This window comes from Austrofundulus limnaeus, unplaced genomic scaffold (genome assembly GCF_001266775.1).
Source record: "Austrofundulus limnaeus strain Quisiro unplaced genomic scaffold, Austrofundulus_limnaeus-1.0 Scaffold42, whole genome shotgun sequence".
In the NCBI taxonomy this organism is placed as follows: Eukaryota; Metazoa; Chordata; class Actinopteri; order Cyprinodontiformes; family Rivulidae; genus Austrofundulus; species Austrofundulus limnaeus.
This window is the reverse complement of record NW_013952444.1, coordinates 195,179-207,009: the sequence shown is the minus strand read 5'-3', so window position 1 is coordinate 207,009 and position 11,831 is coordinate 195,179. Positions and strand designations below refer to the sequence as shown.

The window sequence follows — 11,831 nt, the reverse complement described above, 5'->3', positions numbered from 1 at the left end:
CACACACACACACACACACACACACACACACACACACTTTTATCCACTTGAATAAAGAATAAAAGTAAAAATAAAGAATAAAAGTTTAGATTCATGTAAAATTATAATCATTGACTTGATCAATTCTCTGCCACACAAAGTCTCTTTCTCTTGCAGCAGCAACAGTATTGCTTTTTTATTTAATTTTTTTAAATATACGTTGATATTCTCCACAACATTTCTAGTTTCAATGCAAGAAATGGACTTCCTGTCTTCTTATTTTCTCCTGCTGTCATGATGAATCACATTATCTGACTTCCATTGATGAGGGCTTTCTGCTCCAACTGAACTCAGGGTAACTTGATTCAGGATTAAGTTACCCAGTTGCAATCACCTGTTCTGAAACTGAAAATCCTGAGTATCACAGAGCGGGATGAGTTGATTCAGATTATCTGCGTTAACCCAGGCTTAATTAATTGTTTATTAATTAATAATAATTAATTAGTTAATGCTTTCTGAAATGGGGCCCATGTAGATAAAAAGGTTTGCTGACCTTTTGTTTTGTGACCAAAACAAGGTTTAACCAGCAGCTTCAAAAAATAACTTTTATACTTTATAAAAGCTCAGCAAGGAGCTTTTCTTTACCTTCCACTTAGATGTACGTACATGTGTGGATCTAAGAAGCAAACCTGATATTTTACGGTTACTTCACCACTGGAAACTACTGCCATCGCTCTCTAAACGTGTTGGAAGTGGAGCTGAATGGCGTGAAGCAGAACTCTGCAGCGGTCTGTGTCGGTTGATCAGATCACAGAAACTCGGTCCCTTTTAGGTGAGCTGGAGCCACAAGGGGCTCATTGTCACATTCCTGTCTTAAGACTCAAACCATTACGAGGGGCTGGATGAGGTCTGGCTTCCATCCATTCAAATCCTCTTTTCAGGATTAAACTTAAGTGTGGTTTCAAAAAAAAAAAACAACAAACAGGATGTCAAATACATTGTTTCTTTATTATATGTAATCCTCAGAGGCATTAAAAACCGGTGACAAACTTAAAAAGATGAATCATCCTGATCACAAATCAGCGAGGGAACACATTCAGACATTTCAGCTGCCAATTACGCGTTCGTGTTTTTAACGTCTCGTACACAAAAAGATGCTTAGCCTGGTTCCAAAATCGCCCAGAAGACAAAGTATGTCTCCACCGACCACCGGGTTCTGGAGCGAAACCTGTCCTCGGGTCAGAATTTGGCTTGCAGAATGACAGAATACTGAATTATTGGATTATTACATTAGTTTCCACCTGCTAAAATCCTTGCAATATTAGATAAACACCAAAATTCATGACTAAATAACGTCATGGAATAAACATAAAAAGTGTGCAAATGCCTTGTACAAACTAACAACATCTGTAACAAAACTCGCTCCTCATTAAACTGCAGCACATTTTCAGTACAGTACTGTTGGTTTTCATAAAGCATGTTTTCTTTTTAAACACGTGACCACATTCTACAACAACTCCCAATGCAAACACAGTAAGGCCAAATAAAAACAACGCTTAAGACAATTATTAGTGTTTATAGAGAAACCGTCATGAGTTGACTTTCACCGCGTCGTGAATCGGGCTTTTTAGCTCATCATACACTGGTTTTATAGGAAAAATCAGGTTAACAACTCAAAACCACAGCATGCAAAACAAAGCGGAACAAAAGTGTTTAATAGGAAAAAATAAAATAAAGTTTTGTAGCTTTGGGCTCAGTCAGCAGCCATGACAGCATCAGATTTTAAAGGGGATTCAACTCATCAGTGCTGCTGTTAAGGTTCTAATAACAAAGTTTGACAATTAAAATAAAAAGAAAATGTCAGTTAAGGTGTAATGTCATTCATATTTAGTGTCAAGTTCACGCTGCAGAAGCAGGAGAGCCAATCACAAACAGCCCAAAGACATTCAAAGTGGATTTATAACTTTCCTGTTTATGCTTTTAGCTTGTTTGTCAGAGACGTGGAGAAATCTTTAGCTCTTGTTTACGACATCCACCAAGCTGCGAATCACCCAAACTCTTCTTTACACTAATTTTAAGAAGACACCAACTATTCGTCTGAGAAAGCATCCGTCCGTCCGTCCGTTATTCTCACCCTGGACAGGTCACAGGTCCATCACAGGGACGATAAACCACCAAATATTCAGTTTTATTTTCAGATGCCTCCATCAGAGGGCGTTAAATACCACAGCAGCACAAATTTCATGAATCCGTAAATCACAGCAACTTTGAAATTCACTGTGAATTTGCTGGTACAATCATCTGGGCCTTTAGTGTTAATATTTGAGTGTGGAAACAAGTTCCTGTTTCAGCACCAGCCATGTGTACCTTCAGTCTTACAGATGGTGTAAACGGTATGCAGTGGTGGGCAGCGCTAATCCAAAAATTAGCTCCGCAATTTCTAAAGCGCTTATGAAAATATTTAGGTCCGCAACTTCAAAACTGATTATGCCATAGAAAAACTAGCAGAAGCTAATTTTAAAGCGCAGGTTCAATTTGACACTTATTAACTGGCAACAATTCATGTACAATATATGCACAACTCTGCCAACTAGTGGTGTATGAACTCTAACAACTTAATCCTACAACCACTGATTGCTGAGGATGTGATTTCCTGAAACAGAACTTTGGCTCCTGGTGTAAAAATTAAAAAGTTGTTGAGGATTGCTAGTTCGGCTGCTTTGTCGTTTTTTCTTTTGTTTGTTGTAGATTTTTCATTAAAGAAGAATCAATAAAGTAATTGTAAAACTGTTTATTTAAAAACTGAAGCAATGCATTCTGGGTACATGACGGATTTGATTTGTGACGGGAAAGCACGGAGTACAGGAAACTTATCTTCCCTTCAAAATAAGAGCTTGGATATTAAAGTTTTCCATGTAGTTGCCCCAGTTGACCACTAGTTGTCTGTCTTCACCAGCATAACATCTTGAATAAATCATTTCTGCATCTCTAACCCCGTTGCTTCGACCAATTACGTCAAGTATTGAGCTCCAGCGTTTAAACTTTATTTTTTTTAAAAAAGGAGCTCCGATTGTAAAGTAAAATAAATCAATACATACAAAAGTTTAGTATGTATTACAAACGTTAACTGTTTTTGCTATTGCCTTCCTGCTACGTAAGCAGACACAAAGCATTGTGGGAAATCAGAACCGTGACCAAAGCAACAGTCAGCGAGGATGTATACCTTCTCAATAAGTGTATTTAACTGGGAGGGGTGCTGTTGGACAGATCACGTGTGTTGTGATTAATTGACAACCATACCTTCTGCTGTTCAAGATAATGATAACTGGTAGATAATTAGTTATTAGCGGTACAGCATTTTAATTTTAGAAAGCCCAAATCCGCTTATGAATTAAAAAAATTAGTAAAACCACTAAAGCGCAAATGAAATATTTAGGTCCGCAATTAGTGGATTTGCGCTTTAGCGGGCTGGTGCCCACCACTGATGGTATGTTAGTACAAGGTGGTGAGTTTGCTTTAAAGTAGACACACCATGCTTTTAAATCCTTCATTTTCACATTTAATTAAATGTCAATTAACTAAATTGAGTTTAAATCTTTCAGTTGGGGGTCTATACGATGTGGAACTGAAGTGCTTTGGTTTGAGTTCCTCCTCATTGTAACTCCACAAGCCCCTCTATGGGATAAATTTTGTGCCAGGAGAAACTGAATTTGAATTGCTCAGATTGAGTCTGAATGTGCAAAATTTGAAATTGAATGTATCAGTTTGAAAATGAATTTCAGTAAAATGAAACTTAAAGTTTAGAATTTGAATTAATTTGCTTTGAAAGTGCATTTTGTTAGATTAAAAATTCAGTTTGACTACTTTCACTCTCGACTCTAGAATCCAGATTTTTGCGCCACACATCCGGGTCCATGAGAAAGCCAGCCAGAGTGATCAAACACAGATACAGATTTACGCTTCAGCAGAACCCCTCTTTCACACCTTTTTTTGACGTGTGTGAAAGCGGCTCGTTTTGACGCTGTCCCTTTAAATCCAAACGAGTGGATTTAGCGGGACGTCCCCTTTAAAACTTGGCACGTTTGACTTTAATCAGGTGTTCAATAAAGACACCTGCGCTGCTCTTCCCTTCGCAACAAGTGCAAACGAGACGTTTCAGATTTAAAACGTCCACTGACTGAGACGTGCTGCAGAGAAATGAATTAAAACATGAAGTGAAGTGGTGGGAGGGGGGTTTACTAGTAGTCGGTTTTGTCTTCGGTTGTCTCCTCCGGGGGCGTTTCTTGAGGCGGCGGCTGCTCGGACACATCTTCGCTCTGATCGGTGGGTTCTGCGCTTTGTTCGGCTGAGGGCTCCTGCGGCGGCGGCGGCTCTGCAGTTTGCGTACAGTTGATCGGCGCGAGCACTATGGGAGGCTGCAGGAGGCAGAAAGTAAAAGGTATTTGAAAGGGCTGAACGGCGATTCGACTGGAAATGTAACAGAGCTGACAAACAGAAGGAGCTGGACAAAAACAAACAACCCGAACTCAGAAAAAGTTAGGACGTTAGGTAAAAACGGGATTAAAACCTGAAAGCCAGGATTTGCAACTCCCATAAAGCTATATTTTATTCACAATAGAACATAGTAAACATTAGGGGTGCAACGATACAGAAAATTCACGATTCGGTTCGATACTTTAGTCTCACGGTTCGATATTTTTTTGATACAACAAAAGAGAAATGTCCATGCCCCTTTTAACTTGTAATTTATTGAAATTAATTATGAACATTTGTTTAACCTCAAAATATAGTTTTCAAATTAAATGTTGCTGAAACAGCAAGTTTCTCAGTGGATCTGCGCTCAACAATGCAGCCTAGGTGGAGTAGTCGAACACAGATCCACTGATCCTTCAACACAGCATCTTCACAAGCTGATAAAATAAATTTTAAAAATCTGTATTGTTCCATACAAGTGTTTATTGAACCTAAAGCACTGTATTGAACAGTTCGATACGGATGTATTGTTGCACCCCAGTAAACGTATTTTTTATTGTAAATACAATTATAGATCGATTTCAGAATAATGTTGAAAACTGGGAAAACTTTGAATATTCTACAGTTCGTACTAACAAGTAATCATGTTGTCCACAAACACTATTTAAAGCTCTATCATCCAAACATCCAAACGTGAACACCATCTTCTCAGGTTCAAAGCTCATTTAAGATGGACTGAGACGAAGTGGAAACCACAAAACATGTCCTCTACACTAAAGAGGACAATCTATGTCATCACCTCTCTGATGGTGTGGGGGTGCATTAGTGCCAATGGCCCGAGCAGCTTACACAATTGGAAAAGCACTATTATATATTTACATTTTAGAACATATTTTCAACAAGACGGTGCTAAACCTCATACTGCATCCACTGCTACAGCATAACTTGAGTACTGAAGTTCAGGTCTCACCGACTAAAAAGAGACTTGTTGCTACTTTAAAAAGTACTAAACATATTAAAGCTTTTAAGTAGGTTCCATTGTGAATAAAATCTGGATTCATCAGATTTGCATTTCACACAATGTCTCAGCTTTTTCAAAACTGGGGTTGTATAAAGAATCAAACTTTTACAGTAATTCCTCTCACAGTTGTACGTGCAGAGGAACTGCTGTACACAGAGATCAGCAAGTCAGAAGAAAAAGGTTATTTACAGGAAACCCCACTAATGGGCGTGAGTTCGATTAAGATCACCAAACTATCAATAACCCAAGAATGAGACGGTTGTATTTTTTTTGAGGAAAATTACAACAGAAAGGACACTGAGGTGAGATCAGGGTGTTTTTAATGGAGTGTAAGCCCGGTTATACCTGCAGTGATATTCAGAGCCAGCTGAGCCCTCAGCAGCAGACTACAGCACAGCCAGAGTAAAATAAGGAGAAGCGAGGGGGGGTGGGGGGCAGCGGGGTGAAACAGTAAAACAGAAACAGGCAGTTGGAATGGAGGGAATTATATAAAGTAAAATTAGTATAAAGTAGTATAAAAGTAGTATAAAGTAAAAATTTCAAGTTGAGTAAAGACTCAACTTGAAATTTTTACTTGACTGCTTGTTTTTAATTGATGCTAGATTGATTTTATTGTCTGTTGTTGCTAAAAAAAAATTTAAAAAGTCTTTCTGTTCTTCAGCGGTAGGCAGTCATATCAAACTGGTATTCACCACAAATCCACTTCCAGTCCAGAACTGGGGCAACTCCTTGCGCCACAGCGCTACGGAGAGGCTGGTGAGCAGAGTGCAAGGCACGAGGTAGAGCAAGGCCGGCTGGCCCTTCTGCATCAAGGCCAGGGCCACGAAGGTGATCAGCAGGCCGATCCCGTACGCTGAGGGGGGAGAGAGTGGGGAAGGAAACAGAGAGGTGGGGATGTGTAAACAATGTGATTTACTTGAAGGAAAAAAAACTGAACCAGAAGAAAATAAAAGATTGATACAAATCTTTTCCGCAAGAAAGCCTGTTTTTCTCATATTCAGACCTTTTTAAATGGTTCCCTCGTTCACCTGACATCATGTGTTTTGTGTAAGTACATCTGCTCCGTACCTCAATGAAGTAAACGTGGGATAAAATGCAACATGACTCAATTAGTCAATTAGAAAAGCATCAACTATTGACACAGGCTAAGTGCATCTACTGTGTCATTTGTTTATTCTTCAGCATCAGTGACACTACATAGGCTGCGCCCAGAAAGTCTGCAGCCAAGCGCCGCATATTTTATTTCATCAAAACCGTAATTTGACTTGTAGCAGAGTGAATGTTAACAAGGAGTGACTGGGAGGAGTTCTTGTTGCTCATAATGAGGCAATAGCTGTGTTTCCATTGACCATGAAAATGCACAAATTGGAATTTCGAAAATAAATTTGCTCAATGGAAACACGTCAATTTAAAAAATAAAACGTTTTTTTGACAAAATTGTTTTGCGCTAGGATAAGGTGGGTTTTTTGGCCATATCAAAATTGGTGTGTTTCACAAAACTGCAATGGAAACGCTTTTTTCACATCACGGGAGTCACGTGATCAAGAACCGTCTGTTTCTACTGGTGAAAAAGACGACAAAGAAGATAACAGGAAGTAGAAATAGTAGTAGTAGTAAAATCACCGAAGTTGTAAAAGAAAGTAGTAAACTCACCGACTACAATTTCCCAAAAACGCAGCACACGTAGCCACTCCCAAGTATAAGGGGCTTGTCGCCCGAAAGCCTTGAAAAGACGCCGACGTCTCTGATGATGAGCGCTAGTGTCGTGGTAGCAACATGCTATGTGTTTACATCCATTGCCGCCACGTTTGTAATGACTTATCACAAGAACAAACGTGTTCACGCCTGACTTTAATAGCATTTCTTACTTAATAGAAACACCGCAATTGCGAAACTGTGTTTTTTCGACATTAACAAAATATCGACAAAATTTTGCGCACATTTGCAATGGGAACACAGTTACTGGCAGATTAGATTAGACCGCTCGACATGCGTGGAGACTCACTTTTAAGCCCAGATGTTAACAAGGCCAAACTGGAGTTTGAGTAAATTCTGCAGCATCATTTACATTTACAACCCTCTCACCCCCCCGTTAAACACAGTTTCTTACCGATCGTGCAGGCCACGAAGTAGATTCTGGAGGATTGTGTTAAAATATCAAATCTGTGACAATACACCACCAGCAGACCTAGGAAAGAAAGTAACCATCTCCAACACATACTCCAAAGGCTGATAGATCGCACCAATTAGTATTTGTTCAAAGAATCTTATTTATAAACGAGTTTAAAGCACAAAACGGCTCACCTGGTACTAAGATATCCCCAAAGCCCAGGAGGGAGAAGGGCCGGTCGCACAGAGCCAGAGGAGAGAAGTTTAACCTGGGCACTTTGAGCACCATGGGGAGCTGAAGAAACACAAACATCAGAGTCACTCAGCTGTTTCCCCCACATCTGAGAGGAAGAACTGGACTCAGGGGGAACCAGATTTGATGGGCTCACCTTTTCATGAACGGCAGAGTCGGAGGGGCCTGCCGCTACCTCCACCATTATACTTTCCCCACTCTAAAAAAACAAACAAACAAGAAAACATGAGTAACACAAGTATAACAAATTGACACTAATTACTTGAACGGCCCGAGTGAAAACAGATCCTACCTTCGTAAAGAAGGGAGTAATAAATACGAAGAAAACATCATAAACAAACAGAACTGACAGAAGTAAAGTGCAAGCCTACAGGAACAGAAACAGAAACATCAGTTACAACTTGTTGATCAAGTAAACATTTCCAAAACTCGATTATATCCATCGGCACCTTGAACGTGGACAGCCTGACTGTCTTCAGCATGTAGAGGCAGAAGGCGATCCCCAGGGCGTCCTGTAACACCCACGCCCACCTGGACAGCACACAACAACATTTGTCAGCAGATACCACCATCAGGCACACGGGACGGGGCGCATCATCTCCAACAAAGCTGCCCGTGTCTGCAGAGGAACCCTGGACTCACTGGTCTTCGTTGCGAAAAACCATCCAGATGACGCTGACGCCGACGCAGAGCGCCGACAGCAGCAGCATGCGGATCTGCGGCCGCTTGTGCAGGTACGGCAGGTTGTTCTCCGGGATCCTGTTGTGGAAGAAAAGAAACGTTCACGTGTCGGTCTGCGGATGCTTCTAACCGTCAACTCTGCCGTTATGACTATGTCTCCATTCAGGCTCTGCGGCCCACGTAGGGAGCCTTTGTCGGCCGCTTACGCCACTGCGACGCGCCGTAGGCTGTCCCAAATCATAGGCGCCGACGAATGCGGCCGACAAATCGTAGGCTGCATACGGGGTTCCCACACCTTGGTCATCATCAAATTCAAGGATCTTTCAAGGACTTTCCAGTACCAATTTCCTCTAATTCAAGAACCATGCGTGATGGCACTTACCTACTGTTACCCCAGAATGTTACCAATAAACAGGTTTAATATCATGTAAATTCAGTGAAAAACTGAACAATAGAAGTTGTTCTGTCAGAATCAATGAAAGAAAGTGGATTAAATGTTTACCCTACATTCATATCCACAATACAAGAACATGTAATTATGTCCTGGGAGGTTCTGCAGCTCAGTTTGGGAGGAGGGGATGTGAACATGTCCAGACCCTCAGTGAGGACAGGAACTGTGGTGCTCTTACCTGGGCTCAGAAAGAACAGCCCGCCCTATTCTGTTCTGATTGGCTAAAACTATGACTGTGTCACTATATAACTCATGTTATTTGTTGAAAGCCACATCAGTTGACCGTAATCCTGTTATCCACTGCAACAAATGTAAGTTTTTTTTTTTTTTTTTTTACAGATGATGAAAATCAGTTGTTTTAATGGAGAACTTCAATCCCAAAAAAACATTCAAGTACTTTCAAGGAAGAGTGTAATTTTTGGCTGTTTTCACAAACTTTCCAGGACCTTGAAATTATTATTTTTTTCAAATTCACAAACTTTCAAGGATTTCAAGGACCCATGGGAACCCTGTGCATATGAATATCCTACACGGCCGACGGTATCCCAGAATTCATTGCACCATCGAACTGAACAGAAGACTCGTCACGAAACTGAGATGTTTTTAAATGGATGTTTAGCAGTTTAGCTGATGAAATTCATGCTGCAATGAGATGTTAAATAAAATGCAACCACAAGCACTGATTACTGGAGCTAAACCCAAATTATTTGGTTTTTTTATTTATTTATTTACATGTAATGTTTTTTTTAATAACACTAAATTGTGTTTGTGGTCACGCAAACATACGTCATCCGTAGACTGGACCGTCTTATTTCACAGACGTTTAAGCAGCCGGCACTGGTGACCTACGTGGACTGCAGCCCCTGAATTGAGACGTCAATTAGCTACAAAAACCAGACCGCTTGTATTCGTTGCGCGTCCCCACAGAGACAGAAAATGTGTTACCTGCACTTGCAGAAGGGTATTCTCCTGACGAAAGGCCACAGGCAGCTGTAGAGGCCGACGGAGGAGGCCAAACAGAAGACCCCGATCACCCAAATGGCTGAAGAGTGAGAAAACGGTAAATGTGAGCAGATCACCATATTCTGATGTGAGGTTTCATAAGTTTGGACTGAGGAATAAAAGCACGTTGTATGCTGGTAATACTTCTTAAATATTTAAAAAGGAGTATTGCTTTCAGCGATGTGTGGGTTAGTGTTCGGTGAGCTGGGTGAAACTTGGATCTGTGCATTTCGGCTGTTTTTTTTTCCTGTAATGCTTTGAAATGAGTCTGTCTGCTGGAGGAAAACGAGGTGAAAGTTTCCGCCGTGGCTTGGAGAACGCCCAAGTTGACACCTGAGCTAAATGGAGGTGCTATCAAAGCGTACTTGTGCAGATTTGCAAGCTTAAACGTTTAAATACAGAACTTGTTTGAGCTGTTAGTGGTCAGAGTGTGTGATGGAGATGCAGTTCTGTTTTAATACGGTTTGCACACTCAACACTTAGCACTATCGTTCTAAGTGTTATTGTTTTATTCCGTCAGAAGCAGGAAATAGAAATGTTTTTTTTTCCCGATGTCATCACAAGCTGGAAATCGAAACGCTGTCAGCTCAGCGTTGACATCAGTTCGGCAGCAACAGGAATACAGCATTACTTCGGCTTTGGAAGTGTGTGTGTCGTACCCAGGTGGTCGTAGAAAAAGTAAAGGAGCACCAGCATGTTGCAGCACATGAACACGAACACGCAGATCATGATGGGGGTGACGTCCACCGTCTCCTCGTCCTGCTTCTCCGCGCCGTCGTCCCGTTTATGCTTCATGTAACGTCTGCAGGAGGGGAAACGGAAGAACTTTAGAACATCTTGTCTGAATCTTTACTGATTTGGTCTTTCTGCATTTATTTCAACACATTTTTACCAAAAAACAAAAAATATTTTCTGTTCACAATTTTGCAAAGGTTTATCTTGATTAGTATGACTGTACTATGACTTTTAGTATTTATAACATTTATATTATTCAAAACACTTTTTCTATTTACAAAATTGTTCCCGACTGAAGTACTTGATTCAGCATGGCTGCTCTAGTTTTTATGAAAATAGTTTCTTATGGACCATTTAGCCTTAATTTACTGCTTTTAGAATATTAGTGATTGTTTTTCTGATTTCTCTTTACTTAATTTAAAAACTAAGACCAAATTTGCATATTTTACCATGTACTGTATATTTAATGTAAACACTGGATCTTTGTTTAAATATTTCATTAATTATTTTTTACTTAGTACTGAAGTGTCATATTGTTACATGTCATCTTACTAACCTTTTAACTCGTGTAATCGGTGGAAACATGTATGTATAAATAATGTAGACTTTACATCAAGTGTAGTTGTTTTATTTTAATTGTTAATAAAGTTTGAAAAAAGTTGATTTTTTTGGATTTTAACCATTAGGTACCATTTTGCTCATTTTAGTTATGATACTATTTAGCTTTAGCATTTAATTACTGTATTAACAATGTTTTGCTGGATTTAGCTTTTAGTTACTGTTTTGTTCACTTATCTTTTAGATACCAGTTAACTGGTTTTAGCTTTTTGCCATTGTTCTGCTCATTTTAGCTTGTGTTCTGCTCATTTTAGCTTGTGTTCTGCTCATTTTAGCTTGTGTTCTGAACACTTTAGCTTGTGTTATGAACATTTAGCTTGTGTTCTGCTCATTTTATCTTGTGTTCTGCTCATTTTAGCTTGTGTTATGAACATTTTAGCTTGTGTTGTGAACACTTTAGCTTGTGTTATGAACATTTAGCTTGTGTTCTGCTCATTTTAGCTTGTTATGAACACTTTAGCTTGTGTTCTGCTCATTTTAGCTTGTGTTATGAACATTTAGCTTGTGTT

The 11,831-nt window shown here is 39.8% G+C and overlaps 1 protein-coding gene across 3 annotated transcripts in view; it reads right to left on the bottom strand.

The window, feature by feature from the left end:
* Positions 1-3,773: 3,773 nt before the first annotated feature.
* sppl2 (signal peptide peptidase-like 2) overlaps positions 3,774-11,831 on the bottom strand; it is a gene marked incomplete in the record, with an annotated part of 12,128 nt that continues 4,070 nt past the window's right edge. Inside the window, 11 exon segments of one of the 3 annotated variants that reach the window (XM_014007414.1) lie at positions 4,301-4,394; positions 5,819-5,859; positions 6,166-6,326; positions 7,584-7,661; positions 7,778-7,877; positions 7,972-8,034; positions 8,128-8,202; positions 8,285-8,366; positions 8,478-8,594; positions 9,913-10,009; positions 10,629-10,771. In XM_014007414.1, the coding sequence (XP_013862868.1) occupies positions 4,385-4,394; positions 5,819-5,859; positions 6,166-6,326; positions 7,584-7,661; positions 7,778-7,877; positions 7,972-8,034; positions 8,128-8,202; positions 8,285-8,366; positions 8,478-8,594; positions 9,913-10,009; positions 10,629-10,771 (967 nt within the window). 3 annotated transcript variants of the gene reach the window in all.